Source organism: Patella vulgata, chromosome 4, assembly GCF_932274485.2.
Source record: "Patella vulgata chromosome 4, xgPatVulg1.2, whole genome shotgun sequence".
Classification (NCBI taxonomy): domain Eukaryota; kingdom Metazoa; phylum Mollusca; class Gastropoda; family Patellidae; genus Patella; species Patella vulgata.
The window spans coordinates 12,854,074-12,872,295 of record NC_065882.2 but is presented as its reverse complement, the minus strand read 5'-3'; the positions used below and the strand labels follow the sequence as shown (position 1 = coordinate 12,872,295).

Here is an 18,222-nt window from a genome sequence, read left to right as displayed (position 1 = left end):
TTTGCAGCACCTGGAAGTGCCCCCAGAAATGTCCGAGCTCGTGCAGCAAGTTCAACAACGATCGTCGTCTCCTGGAATCAACCAGAAATACCAAATGGAGCCATTCAGGTCAGCTTTATTTATATTTTTTTTTAGGAATCAGTAGTCCGGGGGGACCATCTGTGTTCAATAGAACCTTCAGGATTTTTCAAACCCATTTTCCACATCCTAGGTCCTAGGCATTTCGAAAGTGACAAACAATTCAAGGTCCCATGTACAAGTTGGTAAAATATGCAAAGGATCCATGGGCAGTTTGAATTACAAGCAAAATTGTAAGACTTGTTATCATTGCATGTCATGGGTCAAGCCAGGGTTTTTATGGTTACCTGCCTAACCTTGTGTGTTTTCTCGGACTACTCAAGCGTAGGCATAGGGGCCACTCTCAGTTGGAGTGGGCTGAGCCCCAAAATTTTCTGTGTCACACAAATTTTCAGAATGATTCAATCATTAACTAAAACAAGTTTTCCTCAAATGTTATTGTGTGATGTATTACAGTATTCAGAGCATAAACAGCAAGCGATTTTATTTTACAATTATACAATTATATTTCTATGATATTTGGTCTCTTTCTCTGATGTTTGTGTCCGAAAAATGGACGGTTCACTGAATCTGGAGGGGCGGCACCTCCCAGCTTCTACACCTATGTACACAAGGTCCCTCCCACTTCTAAAAACACCTGTGCATGAGCGAATTATTGAAATATCCTGTTAGTGTTCAGTATACTTAAACTCCTCCCCACTCGAGGAAATCACGGTTCAATTCTCATGTTGATAAAGAAAGTTCTTCAGGATTATACAGCCTGGAATTTGAAGAAAAGCACACTACAAGGCATATGCTTTGTGTTCATGTTGCAGAAAATTGGGACATTGAAGCCCATTTCGTTTCTCTCTATTTTTCCCCCGCTTACCCTTAATTCAGCTCTTTATTTTAACTTGAATCAAAATATTTGACAATCAGATCAATTTTATATTTCCAGGGTTACAAAGTATTTTATTCCCTCACTCCGGAAAAACCCATATTTTTCTGGGACAGTCAAGAAGTTACCAATAACAACCAAGTGACCACGATCAGTAATTTAAAACCCAACGATACTTACACAATCACGGTCTTAGCTTTTTCGAGCATTGGTCAAGGTCCGATGTCACACCCCGTACAAGTTCTAACAACCCAAGGTGGTAAGTACATAAGCCGTTCGCGCGTTCTTACTATGACAATGATCCAGCATGTCATTATTTTTGAAAAACATTTACTGCAAGTTTTTTTTTTATCAAATTTCAGAGTCAGTACTACCCAGCGTTGCAATGCTGAGATGCAACTATAGGATTATCTTCCTTGCATTGATGACGTCTGCTTGAATATGAATATATATATATATTTGATATATGTTTGTTTGATTTTATATGCATGAGTATATCGATCTGCAAATTGCATGCTTCAAGTTTAATGAAATCATAGATGATGCTTAAGGCCGACCGCAAAATTATACCCCTTAAAATGAATACATCTCTTTATAAATGGAGAATCATGTGATTTTGTATGCAGCCATATTGGAATATTAGAAGTTGTTTTATTCTCTTTGAATAACAAAAACAGCAAATGAGTACAACTTTTTAAAAATGGAGATTCGTATGATTGTTGTATGCTGCCATATTTAAATATTTGATATTGTTTCATTCTTAGTACGAATATCGAAGGCTGCAGGGTAGTTCTTTATTCCTTGCGTTATTAAAATTAGTCAAACATGATTAACAGTTAGTACATATAAAAGACCCTTTAAAAAAGCAGAAATATTGTCTAGACAAGTCTGCTAGAACGAAATTCATATTGGGGGCACTGCGAGTGTAGCAAGCCGAAATGTTCCTTTTAAATGAAGGCAAATTATTATTGGGAAGGATGAAGCACTCCAAACCGCCCGCCCGAGCTGTTCCGATGGGTTTGATATATCTTCCTTTCATTCCTACTTTAAATCATAAAGCGTCAGCAATTAAGCATTATCTATGATTTCAATTTATACTGTACTGCATGAATTGATTAAAAACTGAATATTTTTTTTTTTTAGATCTTAAAATACATATATATATGCATCTTGTTTTGAAAATGACCAATAATGGAATATATTTATTTTTGTTTGCATCATTCTTCTTGTTTGAAATGTTAACCTGCATCAGCATGTGTGTGCATGTGCATGTGCATATTTTAACACATGCATGTATTAATATGAATCATGTGCATCTTGAATAAACTAGAGATGGATATGAAAATTAAATTACACACATTTTATTTTTATTTCTCCTGTATTTTATTTTCCATTCATGGCTGTCTATTATTATGATGATTTGTATTTCTGACGCATTTTCTTTTTGAGTTTCGTCAAATTATTTTTGTCGGATTGAGATGATTTAACATTAGATTGTCTCCCCTGTTTTGTCTTGATCTTTTTGTTTCGAGTTCTGTCTTGCCACCTCTTTCATGCTTTTAGAATTCTTTATGTACAAAAATATTTTTGCAGACAAACCATCCTTTTTTTTATTTTTTTTTTTTTAATTGGACGTAATGTAAATGAATTACTTTAAAATTATATTGATTGAAAACATTTTAAAATAAGGGTCTCATGTTTTTTTTTTGTTTTCTGTTTTTTATTTACTTTTGCACTGTTTTTACGTTTCATGATTTTGATAATTTTAAAATTAAAAGTCACTGCATTTTGTGTAATTTGGGTTTTCAATCCATCCATCAAGAGAGAGAGAAAACAAGACCCTGCTCACTGTTGGAGATTCAATCACTGTGTTCGACCAAAATAAGTGCATGTCCGGATCCTAATATTTGAATGAAATTTCACTGAAATAAGCACGTCTTGTCTGTAAAATTGTTGAACAATTTTGTTATTCTGTCCTTGTAAAGTTTCAGTAGGGCTTTCACTTTGTGAGGCAGTTAATTTTTTGCTGAGTCGGTTTATCTCAGATATTTTACATATAATTTTCAACAAATATGACAACCATTAGTGTTTTCCAATTAAAAATTCCAATAAACGGTATTTAATAAGTTTTAATGTTAAATTTTTGAAATAAACAAGTTGAATGCTAAATTGACTGGCTGATCAATTCTTCAGATGATAAATTTCACTGTCAGTCACGACTGTCAAATATGACGGAAACAAGAGTCTTCCATTGCGTATACATCCTTATTTGGTCGAATATGGTACAAGGTAAAATATATTCGTTTTTTTGGTTGACAATTTCATGTTATTACAGTTAATCATCCGGTGTTTGAAGGTAAGTTTTTAGAGTCCAGACAAAAAACTGGAGCGAAATGCAGGAGGTATTTTCCTACATCAGGAATCTTACATTGTCATTGTGTGATTTCTTCCAATTTTGCGATTTTTTTTTCTATGTCCATCTTGAAAGTGCATGTTCTTGAAATGGCGCTGTTTGTTCTATAATCGTGCATCTGATTATCTCCCCTTTTGTATCTTTTTACAACAGTCATGTTAAATCTCTCTTTAATCCTGAAGTCTTTGTTAAAATGGAAGACATGCTTGCAGTTTTTCAGTCCATTTGTCCTTCATTCAGTGATTAATTCATTCTTTCTTCCATTCATCCAGCGAATCATTCATTCATCCATTCTTTATCCATCTATGAACAAATTTAAGCGAAACTTTAATCTGTAGCCTCTGTGTGATGTGTAATGAGTAGTTGAGCTGGCGCCGCGGTTTGCTGCGAGCTAGCGACGCATGCTTTTTTTTTTAGTGTGATATTAGTACACTGGCTGTCTTTTTTTGACGTTTTTTGCTAATGTTAGCGCGTTCGTTCGTTAGTATTTTGCTGCGTACTACTATTTAGTGAGTTCTGCATTTGAAGTGTGATTTTTTGTAGGGGTGCGCACCATAGCTGAATGTATTAAAATTAGCTGAAAATCCACTTTCCACATTTAATCTTATCACATTTCTGCACATTTCTGATGTATTAACCCAGAAAAATAATTATTTTAGAAGTTTGATTAAATTAATCTTTACATATCTATAAAAAATTACCAGTATTTTTTATGCTGTTTTTGATATCAAAATTAAAATTTTTGATAGAAAATTATGACACATTTCACATATCACTGATAATTAAGACAAATTAATTATTGACAAAAATATATATATATCTTATTGAATTTATTTTCATAATCTTTGTATCACTGTTTCACAAACATTTAAGCTTTTTGTTAACTTAAACCAAAAACTAATAACTGAGCACAGACTTAAGCAATGGAGCGCTATAACAACTTAAATGCCAGGCGATAACATCTGATTAAATTGCTTGAGCTACTAATATTGCAAAGCGCTGAGCTGTTGCGCTAATTGTTTTATCATTGCCATGGTTACTTGTGTATACATTGTTTATTAATCATGTTTTTTACTAATCCATTTGCCATCTCTTTTTTTCATCCTAACAGTGGGGCCACCAGGTGAGCGAACGTCTCCCTTCGAGAAATTCTTCTCAATATCTTCTCAACTTGGGCACTATCAGTCTTCTTTTCTTTGGACGTGGTGACCTTGACCTTTATCTTCACCTTTGAAAATATTCAGTATTGTTCCAGAGAGACATCAATTTAAAATAAAAAATAAAATATCTTAAAGAACAGTAAATAAAAATGAGAAGGTCCACCATTTCCAAAGAAAATTTGATTTATGAAATGATCTTTTTTTATTATGAATATTTGATTAATTTATCCACGATCACATGATTTGAATAGAGAATATTTTTGCTTGGGTAATTGATTAATCTGAAACCAAGTGTATTATTAGCTCACATGTTATTAGACGTCGAACTGAAGTATTTCACTACAATTTTTATTTTATTGTAGGGCTAACAAAAGCAGTTGCCATTTTTAGTAGCAAAATGCGTGCATTGCTATATACTGCGTGGAACATTTTGGCTGCGTGCTGTGTGTGTATTTGCAAATCCGAACATGATCATATCAAGCTTAATCATTCACATAGCGAACAATTTGTTTTATTTATTTATTTTTCAAGGATTCTTCTTTAAACTAGATGTTCAGCATAGCGAATCCACATGAGCTTAAAGCAACTGACCGGACCTGAATTATTAACAATTTTTTTTTATTATTATTATTATTAAATTTTTGCTAGAAGTTTTGCAAATTGCACTTGTATGAACATTGCTCAAGGCTGTTCGAATTCGGGAAATTATTTTTGATATCTTTTAGTAGAAAACACATTTCACGTTTTTATTTAAAACCAATCAACTCTCAAGGCATGATGGACGTCTATATTTCACTAATAGAAGTCAAATTTCTTACATATTCTGACTTTCTAGATTGTTCTTTAAGGAAAATGGCTACTCTAGATTTAGAATTAAAGATTAGAAATTCAAGGTTTAAATCAGAGATTTCACTTCAAAGATATTTGATTGAAAAACATTGGGCTGTTTGACCATCGATTCAAAATATTGTGTATTTCAAAATCCTAGAAAAAAGAAAATATTGAATTAGAATTGGGAATTAATTTCACTCAAACGTATGTGAGATACTCACGTAATGAATGTGGTCATTTATTGCCGTTTTCCCAGCCTGTCCGTCATCCACAATTTCTTGTGAACACCATACAGACAACATTTATCCTTTAAAATTAAGTATAAAGAAGCCAATTGAATTTTAACAATTTCATTAATTACTTCTAGAGTTATGGCCCTTGTTTTGCTTTGGAGAAATTAATATGCATTACTTTAATTAGTCAATTGAAGAACAATTTGGAATTCCACCAATTTCTACCTAAAGATTAACAAAGCAACAAACTTCGTGGACTGCTCATGCAACTTAGCTAATGTGGGCGTATATTTAGTTGCTAGACAACCTATCTGTATTACTAACTTTGTATTCCTTGAAGGCCATATATTTTTAAAACATCAGAAAATATTACCTGAATTTTCATTTTTCTGGATTTGCTTTGAAATAGACTTTGATAAGGAACAGCTATGCTTTTACTTGCCGTACAAATAAAATATCTCTATAAGGTTACTTGACCAAAATCGCAAATTTAATTATTAAATTTGTTCTTTTTTTTTTCAGTTCCCTTCCAACCACTGAATCTGAAAGCTGATACGATCTCACCTAACGAAATCGTTGTTATGTGGGATGCTCCACAAGAAGAAGAAAAGATCGAGAGCTACCAGCTTTATTACAACGACTCACATATGAGACAAAACATCCGTATCAGTATTTCGCCACCCGATGAAAAATACAAACTGATTGATCTTACGCCAGATACTGTTTATCACATACAAGTATCGGCAAAATCGGCTCGTGGAGAAGGTCCGAAAACACCAACGGTTCAGGCAAAAACTCGTCCTTACAGTAAGTTTGTTTTGGATTATCTCCCCTACCTTATATGTTACTGAAGAAGCTTTTTCGTCCCGTCAGTTAATTCAATAAATTGAAATTCATTTTAAAAATAGTGTTAATAAAATTAAATATTACTATAAAATTCTTAATTTCATAGGACCCCATATTTAGAAAATGTCAAGTAAGATCTAATATTAAGACAATGATATTGACCCCCCCCCCCCCCCAAACCCTCTCTTAAATCCAGTAGCCTGTGATAAAGTTATTAGTGTCTTAAATCCTGTACTCTGCGATAAATACATTAAATCCTGTAGCCTGCGATAAAGTTATTAGTCTCTTAAATCCTGTAGCATGCAATAAAGTTGTTTGTGTCTTAAATCCTGTACCCTGTGATAAAGTTATTAGTTCTACGATAAAGTTATTACCCTGCAATAAAGTTATTTGTCTCATAGATTCTCTACCCTGTGATAAAAGTTATTAGTCCTACGATAAAGTTATTACCCAGCAGTATAGTTATTAGTCTCATAAATTCATCATCCTGCAATAGAAGTTATTAGTCTCTAAAATCCAGTACCCTGGGATAAAGTTATTAATCTCTTAAATCCTGTCCTGTACCTTTAATCCAGTACCCTGCAATAATGTCATAAATCAAATCAAGAAGAGTATAACAAAACCTGTTGAAAGCTATGTGAACTCCTCAAACAATTAATGGTATCAGATGTTACAAAATAGTAGGCAAATGTTGTCTCAAGCCAATGATCTACTACATGAAAAAACTTCTTAGAACTTACCAAATAAATGAGAATTGGTATCCGTTGTTCTAGAAAGAATAAATCCAACGGGAATTATCTAATACATGAAAAAGCTTCTTTGAAATAAACCAAATTTTTAATTCAAATGTATATATATTTGTATACCAATATAAAGTTATTTATTGTTTGTATTCGTTCAATTTGGATGTTGTGTGTTTTTGGATTCAATGTTGTTTTTTGAGAAAGGTATATATTTTTGATTTAGTATACATTTATATATGAATCAGAAAATTTTAATGTTTATTTTAATTTGTTATGTTGTAAATTTGTCTGTATTGTTTTGGAGGCTTATGTAATTAATGGCTTGTTGAAATGTCTTTTTAATAAGGACAGTATATTTATTTATACTTCGTCTCAATGTTGTGGTCTTCCTTGTTTCGCGAAAAATTTTGTGAAAAAAATGTTCAAATTTAGAAAAAGAATCAAATATTCTTTGGAACTTTGGTAAGTAATGAAATAGTAGATCATCCATAAATCATCATCATCATCATCAGTTTATGAGTTTGGTTTTCACTGTTTTTAGTTTAAACCATACACGTACTATAAGTGTTTTTATTTGAAATTGTTTGTGTTTTGTGAAAAAAATTGTGTTTCAAAAGTTTCGTCCAAAGCCTCCTGATTCCAAACAGACTATTGTATGATTTCTGTTTGTTTTGTGGTGTAAATCTGAAATCTATTTAGGTAGGACTGCGATTATTTGGGTTTCTGGTTGACCTATAGGCTGTTGAATAGCAGGGCCAGATTAAGGCATGGGCTTTTGAAAAGTAGGGTCGGATTAAGGCATTGGCTTTTGAAAAGCAGGGTCGGATTATGGCATTGGCTTTTGGGGCTTCAGTCCAGGTGCTTGTCACTTGGAGGGCCTGCCGAGAACAAAAATTTAATGATTAAATGGATAATCAAGGCTTAGCCTCGGTTGTCAAGTACCGTTAATACAATTGCGCTACATCTTCTAACAGTCAATATATAAATTTTTCATTATCTATTTTTGAACTATTATATCAAGAACGGTCAGCTGACTGTCTAAATCTTAAATAATGTATCTTTAAATTTATATTCTTGTAAACATCTTACGGCAAAATGAAATACTGTACTGTATACCAGGGGTGATGGGTGGGTAAAAATTTCATATATTCAGGCCACATAACTTGTCTTTTGGGAGGGGGGGGGGGACCTCACCCCACAGTACCTTTAGCCCTGAGGCCTGCAAAATCTTAATCTGGCTCCTGTTGAAAGGTTATTCATTCAGCTCAGATAGAATTAAATTATTGCGAAATTTAAAACGATATGCCGTGAAATAAGTTAGGGTCTTGATAAATTATTAGCCACTTGAATCACGTGAAATTATTTAGTTTTTGTGTAAAATTTAACTACTTAAAAATTTGGAACAAAAATGCTTTTGAACAGAGCAACCAGAACTTTTGGTTTTTAAATCGGTCTTTTTCCTGTAGAAATAAGAATGATGATTTTAACATGCGTTTATTCTGTCAGAAATGTTTTCTGTAATGACTGAATGACAGTTTGTTGCGTTTGCTTGTAGATTTGTTTTCAAATGTTGTGGAAAATCCTCCTCAGTTGTTGATTTTTGATTAATTATAAATGTTACTTTTGGTTTCATTTTATTTTTTATTTATAGCACTGTAAGATATTATTTTATAATTTGTTGTAAGCCATAGATATTTAAAGATAATCCCTATTAGCCATATATAGGGGCACAGAAATATCGTCAGCCATGATGAATACATTGTAAAAGTCTGGTAGCTTATATCTGTCTATACGTCAACTTCAGTTCTTCTTGAAAACAAAAATTCCTGCTTAAACTGGAGAAGACTAAGCATGATTCTATCTGTCGCTTGAATCAAGACCAAATCAAGCATGATTCTAACTATCGCTTGAATCAAGACCAAATCGGAATGTCAGATCTAGAGCTGTATGTATGGAATGTAATACGACTTTACCAAATATAGAATTTTCTTGGTTATCTAAGGGCAGATAACTCTCTGTCTATGGAAACAATAGCAGCATGCATGAATTACACTGCACGTGATACTTTCTTATTTTCTGTTCTTTTTATTTTGTTTTCATTTTGATTTTAATTATTTATTTGGTTATTATTTATATCATGTTTTTCACCCTCGTTTATCCCCCGTGTAGTTCCGGAAGCCTCGCCACAAGCTGTAAGCGGCCGACCACTCGATGCCCATCAAATAGCTGTTAACTGGAAGCCTCCACCCCCAGACAAACAAAATGGCCGTTTGGAAGGTTATAAGTTACGTTATATGAAGAATATCGAAGGTGATATAGAAACCGATGGTGTTGAAAAAATTCTCGACCCCAACATTGAATCGTATACGATCAAAGGCCTGGATACGTGGACAGAGTACAAAATTCAAGTTCGAGCTTACACTAAAGTTGGCGAAGGACCCCTGTCTCCGCCCATTATAGTCAAAACAGACGAGGACGGTAGGTTGATAGTCTGTGCAGGTTTAAACGTTCTTTCGCATCATAGTAACAGACGGCACCAACCTTCGGTCACCACAGAAGCATGACATGTTGCCAAGGATGAAAGTGTATGGTCACCAAATAATTACAAATGGTTACAAAGAACATCATGATGTTACCGTGGTGAGGAGACAATCATGCTATGTTAAATGATGATTTGATGAGAATTTTGGGGCTCCTTGTAGTATGGAATGTCACCAGATGAAGAGATTATGTTGAAATGGTTTTAAAATAAAACAAACTATTAGTTGGTGCTCAAGAGAGGTGGGAAGTCTGTCACTGTGATGACGAAAGGACAAAAGATATGAACGCCTGTTTTTTTTCCTCCAATGAAATTTGTCGTACCTTCTAACTTGTGACAGTTGTGGTAATGCCATTGCGTACTGACTTTAATATCACATGGCCTTGATTGACAGCTGCGTGTGAGTTTGATGATAAAACTAAGTCCTGCCCACCCCACAGCACCAATAACAAACTGTTCTAATGAATTATTAACATCCACGAAACAGTGTTTGGCTTTTATTGTTGAATATTTTAGACGTTTTGTCCCCCCTCGTTCAATATTACGTGTTTCACAATCCCTGTTACTAGTTGTGTTGATTTTATTTCCGTTTTCTGTCTTTTTAAAAAAAATCACAACCTTTATTAGATTTTTATTCACAATCATTTAACAATCATCGTAGAAATAAACAATACGTAATTGCATTATTAACGAAATAATTATGCATACTGGTATATTGGTATATATCGTGTTCTGTCCATCATCACAGCCATTTCATATGACACATCTTGACCCTGATAAACAAAACAATGCTTTTGTCGCAATTATCCAGTAGAGCTATTCATGAACATTGGATGAGTTTTATGAAATTAGTGTGACAGAATAATCTTGTTCTTGTTTTTCAAGCGGTCAAAATGTGTCAGAAATATTAAGTGGTTAATTACAGTACTAAAACCAAGATACTGAGAACAAAGGAAAGATAGAATTCATGGAATTATTAAGAATGTACTTATTTCGATCTGCGGTAGGTCAAAAGTCAAATTTTGAAACCTGTGCTGTAGTTTCTCAGATACTGCACTACCTAATTAACCAGAAGATCCTGGGGTTGATCCTGGTGTTAACCTCTGCTGTTGATTTCAATTTCCACATGCAGTTTTCCATGGCGAAACTTTGAAATCCTGTCTGTAATTTTAAGCAAATTTAGATCCAAAAATATCAATATTTTATAAATGAAATGGGTTTAACGTCCAACATTTTGCTCCCTCTGGGTTACTAATTTGGACTATTGTGGTCTATTGGTCATAATTTATGTTAACGACAATCTCTAGTACTGTTGATAACTATGATGTATACGAACACGATATACGACCTGATAAGTAGACAAACCTAACGATTGGACAATTAAATTAACTACTAATTGTAAGTATTGTTATTTAAAGTGGCATGTCGTCTTTTGATCTTGATGTCGTGTTGCATGCTCAATTTTCTAACTCTGTACTCTTCCCTTTAAACTATTTTCTTTATTTCAGAATTTTTAAAAAATCTTTTAAATTAAAAACCATTTAAAATGTTTACTGTGTCCCAATTAAAAACAAATTGTATAAACATGTGTCCTGATTCAAAAAAGATTGTATAAAATGTGCCCTGTTTCAAAACAGATTGTATAAACATGTGCCCTGTTTCAAAAAAATATTGTATAACATGTGCCCTGATTCAAAAAATATTGCATAATGGGTCATGATTCATAAAAAAAATTGTATAAACATGTGCCCTGATTCAAACAAATTGTATAACATGTGTCCTGATTCATAAAAAAATATGTATAAACATGTGCCCTGATTCTTATTCAAAACAAATTGCATAATATGTGACCTGATTCAAAACAAATTTTATATTCATGAACCATTAGTTCACACTTTGCAGCTGGTTTCACACAGTATGACTTGTGGGGGGCAGTTTGGCTCCCAACAGTATTATTGTGAAGCCATTACCAATAACAGATCTGGCTATAAGGCAGAAGCAGTTTTTCAACCCCTGTTTCGGCTTGATATGAAACCCCAAAGTGTGCCTCGACTTTAAGTTTTACAAAGTTTGGTGTATAAAAGCCCCCATAAAACCCATTTGTGTATTTGACATCCAATATACTGAACTTATTGACCACAGTAGATATTTATCAATGGATCTCGAATCATCTCTTCCCAGATAATGATTAAACTGTAAAATAAGTCTCAAAAGCTCTGATGCACGTACAAGAGGCATTTACAAAAGCATTGTTATCTGCTGATATGCAACTAAAGTGTAATGCCAACAAACTCTGGCACATGATCCCTGTCTAAATTTCTCTTTCCAATTTCCAATTTCTGTCACATTCTTATCATGGTATTTCACAAAGTTTCAAAATTAAAAAAATCCTGATTTTATGCTTGGTTGATAAAATAAAAAATTAAAGATATTAATATGAACAAAACCAAACCTACAAGAATCTTGGAAGGGGGTATGCAGATGTACTTAGGAACTAAGGAACAGGGTCCCATTGGATGTGGGGATGGAAGACATGGTCAAATGTAATGCTAAAGGGGTGAATTTTTTCACCAGAACAAGGATGGTGACGTTTCAATCTTTGATTGTTTGAAATTTGACTGTCAAGGGTTCTTTTACATGCATGTCCCATCCACATCCAAATGATTAGGTAACACAGTTTTGAAAAAAGGAGTTGAGTGGGCCACTAAGCTGAATAATTCCTCAGAGCTCAAATGTTTATATATCAATGAAATCTTGGTCAGATGAACTTATTTTGAAAATTTAGATAAAAACTTGTGAAATGCCATTGAACCTTACATTTCTCTAGCATGAAAAAACAGATCTTCCTACGCAGCTTAAAAATTTTCCCCAAAAATATTGTTAAATCTTGATAAAAAAATGTCCTGTCCTTCAACAATCAGGAAATTTAATTGTCTTTGTTTCCCCCAACAGTCCCAGGAGAACCACGAAAAGTCAAAATCGAGGTCATCAATTCGACTGCCATTTATGTAGAATGGCGTCCACCTGTGAACCAGAATGGAATCATCCGAGGATACCAAGTTTATTACGTCGAGGTCAACAGCGATGATGAACCAATTTCTTCGTCACCCTATTATGATACTTACGATGGAAATAAACACGAGGCTGTGATCACGGGCCTCAACGCAGATACGAGGATCATGGTACAGGTGGCAGCATATACCAGAAAAGGAGACGGAATTCGCAGTCGATCAAAATTGATAACAACCAAGGGAGCAGGTAGAGTATCGTTGTACTTGACGCTCATCTGAAATTTAAAATTTTCTGTATTAATATAAAAAAGCCCCTGCTTTAAAAATAAAATCACTGATCGTCTTTTGCTTTTTTTTGGACAATATCTGTTTTAGTTTTAAAATGAAGAAAATATTTAATAATATGTATCTATATAATTATTATTTTGCAGTTCCAACTCCACCCAGAAATCTCCATCTTGACTTGATTCAAGAAGATCCACCACGTATCAAAGTCACATGGCAACGACCTCGAGATACCCATGGAAACGTGGAAAACTACAAGGTCATTTGGGGTCGTTCTGGAGAACGATATGAGGAAAAGATCCTTCCTGCGGAAAAATATTCATTTGTTACGTATTCCCTAGGTATGGCTGTTGGATGCATTTTGTCAATATTGTGCGCATGATTAAAATTATTATACCAATCTTCGTCAGACAGTAATTTCCTCCGATATATAATTTAGAACTTCAGTTATTATGGATGTATTTATTTTATTTAGATTTTTAAATTTCTATATTTTTTTTGTCATGCTGCTTGATATATTGTCGTAGAGCAGAATATAATATATATATTTAGATCAATATGGTTAAGGATTCTTTTAAGGATTAAATGTATAAGATGAGGAGATATTTTGGTATCTTTTCAGATAAAGGGACAAAGTACGAGTTCCGTGTTTTAGCTAAAAATGATGTTGATTATGGAGAGAGGGCTGTTGCTACCCTTGGTACACCAGATGGAGGTAGGTGTAAAACAATTTTTTTTTTTTTATTAATTGATTTTCAGGATACATATGTGGTATAACATCCTGGAGTTCTGTTCCAGTTAAAATCTTTTAGCAATTACCAGTGCTGGATCTTGATGAAGATAGGCCCTCGGTTATTCCAATTATGACAGGGTTCCCGCGGTCCTGGAAAATCCTTGAATATCCATAAATTTAAAATTTCATTTTCAAGGTCTTGAATATCCTTGAATTTCGCGGAAATAGGAAAATATCCTTGAATTTCAATTGAGATCCTTAATTTTGTTTCAAATGTCTTCAATTCCTTTTAAATATGAGATTATAACGATAGTTGGTAATGTTTTGGTTATTTTTAAGATGAAAAATTGTAACTTTAGGCTAAAAAATGTCCTTGAAAATCCTTGAATTTGACGTATATTTATCCTTGAATATCCTTGAAAAAATGTTTGACGAAGCCGCGGGAACCCTGTATGAGCCCCTCTCCCAATCCCCCCATCCTCATGACTAGAGGAAAATGAAAGTGAGTTTTAAACACAATAGAGGAAAGGCTTGAATGATGACAAATGTTTAAGACTACAGTGGCTATAAGAAAGGTTTATGTAAATACGTAAATCAAGTACTGGTGTTTACAATTTTGATTTGTGTTTGGAAATAATTGTCGTGGGTTCGAATCGCTGAAAGTTCTTGGACTTTTTAATGTCAAGTTTCAAATAAAATGAAATGGTTGATGTGTAAAAATCATATCAAGTAGTTCAGACCTGGGGTAAAGATAGGGTTTAATTTGAAAAGATTAGTTACTACTATGTGTTAGTGGGTCATAAACCCCATCAATTCTGTCTTCAATAGCCCTGTTGGTGAAGAACAGTTAGACTTTTCCTTTTAAACACCATAACTCAATTTCTGTTTTTCAGCCCCAGCAGGTGCCCCTCAGAACTTTACAGCCATTGGTTTGAGTGAAACGAGTGTTAGATTAACATGTGATTTACCTTTTTCATTTTAAACACCATAACTCAATTTCTGTTTTTCAGCCCCAGCAGGTGCTCCTCAGAACTTTACAGCCATTGGTTTGAGTGAAACGAGTGTTAGATTAACATGGGATTTACCTGCTCGTAATTTACGTAATGGAGATATCGGCATGTACCAAATCACGTACCATAAACTATCTGATCCAATCAACGAAGAGGATCTAAATATCACCGATACATACATGGATATTCAAGGCCTTGAAATGAACACAGATTATATCTTTAAAATCAAGGCCTATACCAGTCGTGGATCAGGACCATGGAGTAATAGACTACATTTTAGAACCTTCGGCAGAAGTGAGTAATTCTTTGAAATAGGTATCACAAAGGTAGAATACTTCTAACAGTTACGAAATCTTTAAAATGTTGCTGAGTGACATTGGGTTAGACGCAGCTCTTTTATCAAGAAAGTTCCAGCTTGGTTTCCCCTTGCTGCAGCAAGAACCACCTGAAAGGACAAAGAGCTTATGTTGAAAGTTGAATCTCACTCTACAAATTTACTCTACAAATCTGGGACCAATTTCACAAAGCAACGCAAGATTTGCATACAACTCGGACATAGCTTTGTAAAAATTTTCCCAGAGTTGTTTTCAATAATTTTGAAAAATTGATGTCATTGATTATCTTTCGAAATGTTACATGACTTGAGAAATAACTAATTATAAAAATTTATCTTACAGTGCCACCTGCACCTAAGAATTTAGCTATAAGACGAACATCTCGAACTACTGTTGAAGTCACATGGGATGAACCAAACTTCCCCGTTGCAGGATATCGAATCTACTACAACGCATTTGATACGCCCGATATGAGTGTGTGGCAATCACTTGAAACAGGACCGTACACGGTAGCGGAGATACCTGGATTAGTTCCGTACACTGTTTACGCTGTACGCGTCCAGGCTAAATCGGTTGATGGTCGCTATGGCAATTTGTCTGCGTCTGTAATCTCAGAAGCAGTTTCGCCAGGTAAGTAGACAGACACATTGACATATATTTGTCTGAATCTTCAATGTGAACGTTTGTTTTTTTGTTCCATTCTATATGAAACAGAGAACCAAAGCTGTCCATGTATCTTAATGATCAGATTTGAGAAATGAAGTGGCTTTCTAGTCTCTTAAATATTAAATTTGAAATGGGAAGTTTGCTTTCTCCGAATGATTTACGAGTCTTTGAATGATCGAATTTGAGATATGGAGATTTGTTGTTCTCTGTGATTTCTGAGTCTCTAAATGATCGAATTTGAGATATGGAGATTTGTTGTTGTCAGTGGTTTTCTAGTCTCTTAATGATTAAATTTGATATATGGATTACAAGTCTTTGAATGATCGAATTTGAGATATGGATTACAAGTCTTTGAATGATCGAATTTGAGATATGGAGATTGCTTTCTTCAAATGATTTTCGATATGAAGATTGCTTTCTGCAAATGATTTACGAGTCTTTCAATGATCAAATTCGAGATTTGGAGATTTGTTGTTCTATGTGATTTCTGTAAATAAGTAATTAACTAACCCTTTATTTTAATAGACGATAAACAAGTAACTAAATATATGAAATCAAATATCATGAGACGTCATTATTTACCAGACAAGTTACACCATTTTGGTCAAGTAATATACAGATTTGATCAAATTTAATTTAGAAGTGTAAAACCAAAACAGAAGTAGATAATCTGGATGGTTTAGAGGATATGTTAATGCAAAATATCAAGAAATGTTTACCCATATCACTATCATATCTGATCATGACTTCATATTTTAGCGTACTACAATCCTATTTGGTCATGACTTCGTATTGTAGCGTACTACATGTACAATCGTATCTGATCATGATGTCATATTTTGTGTACTACTGTCGTGTCTGATCATGACATCGTATTTTAGTGTACTGCTATAGTATCTAATTATGACGTCATATTTTAGCGTACTACTATTGTATCTGATCATGATATATTTTAGAGTACTGCTATAGTATCTAATCATGACATCATATTTGCGTACTACTATCATGTCTAATCATGACGTCATATTTTAGCGTACTACAATCGTATCTGATCACGACGTCATATTTTTGCGTACTACTATCGTATCTGATCATGACGTCATATTTTTACGCACTACTATCGTGTCTAATCATGACGTCGTATTTAACAATAATAATAGATGATGATGTCATATTTCGTATTTTTAGTAACTTGTTTTAATCATGTATATCGGCACTAAAACTGAAATCATGATTAACTTCATTGTTTGTGAGTGATGTGACTAATATTAACCTTGATATAACCTCGCTAACAAAATACTAATATTTATACACAGGCTACAGGAAGGGTTTACAGGATGCTCATTTATCATTATTGGTGTCTCTAAACCTCCAGTTGTTTGGATGGGACAAAAAAACCAAGTTCCTGTGTACACATTGACGTGCATGTAAGAGATCCCTTGGCAGTTGGAATTTCGATATAAGAGTAGGCCGTAGTGCCGCTGTCCTGGCAAAATTTCCCTCATAGCACACTTTATCATATGGCATATGCCCTTCTTCTTGTTAGCTCAGTCAGAGCAGAACAGTAGGACGTTGAACCCAATTTCTATTTATTTCATTTAATTTGTCTCTAAGCCTTCCTATTCAGTGGGGGGGGGGGCCGAATGGACTAACACATGCACTTTTAATCATAAGGTCTGTCATTGAGTCAAATGGCTCTTGTTTCGATTCCCAGCTTGTATGTGACAAGTGTAGGGTCACATGTTCACCCACGTGGGTTTCTCTGAGTCCTACGATTTCCTCCCACTGCTAAAGAGCAATACGTTCAAGCGATTTATTAAAATAAAATTGAACATTGTTAGTCCCGAAATGACCCAGTGCTGATTATCTCTCTCTATTTCCCTATCTCTCTCGCATTCAATTCAGACCCATGTTGGCTCAGTGAGAATGGCACTGGTTCACCGATCCAGCGTTTCTTGTGTTGGATCAGACACACATAAAGGAACCTCGGATGAAGAATGGGTAAATGCCACTCTCTAGGCAAGACTATGTCTCCTCATTGGCCTGGTGTGTACAGGAATGTGAGAATTTTATCCCCATTTCATTTCATTGTGTGTGATTATTTGCAAACAAATCACAATATAGCACATGCTTGATGAAGACGAGAAAACCCGCTTTAAAACGTCATCAAAATAGTTATGCACATTGTATCATAAGGTCTGTCATTGAGTCAACTGGCGAAGTTTCGATTCCCCGGTTGTACGTGACAAGGAGTAGAGTCGCCTATACAACCTCATGTGTTTTCTCTGGTTTCCTCCCAACGCTAAATTATTGAAATAAAATTGAACCATATGTTAGTTCCGAAATGACCTATTTTGTGTCAAGGGGACATTAAAACCCCATTTCTCTCTCTCTCTCTCTCTCTGTTTCTCTCATACTTCATTGTTCAAGTTTTTGGGGTATGTAGCCCTGTGATCATAACA

General features: G+C 34.2%; 1 protein-coding gene across 1 annotated transcript in view; it reads left to right on the top strand.

The window, feature by feature from the left end:
* Nucleotides 1–14,731, top strand: part of LOC126817797 (tyrosine-protein phosphatase Lar) — a 144,620-nt gene extending 129,889 nt beyond the window's left edge. The window contains exons 8-15 of the mRNA XM_056100187.1: nucleotides 8–108; nucleotides 1,016–1,214; nucleotides 6,115–6,399; nucleotides 9,351–9,659; nucleotides 12,673–12,978; nucleotides 13,163–13,357; nucleotides 13,639–13,731; nucleotides 14,643–14,731. Coding sequence (XP_055956162.1) covers nucleotides 8–108; nucleotides 1,016–1,214; nucleotides 6,115–6,399; nucleotides 9,351–9,659; nucleotides 12,673–12,978; nucleotides 13,163–13,357; nucleotides 13,639–13,731; nucleotides 14,643–14,731 — 1,577 coding nt within the window. The remainder of the gene's footprint in view (nucleotides 1–7; nucleotides 109–1,015; nucleotides 1,215–6,114; nucleotides 6,400–9,350; nucleotides 9,660–12,672; nucleotides 12,979–13,162; nucleotides 13,358–13,638; nucleotides 13,732–14,642) is intronic.
* Nucleotides 14,732–18,222: the final 3,491 nt, after the last annotated feature.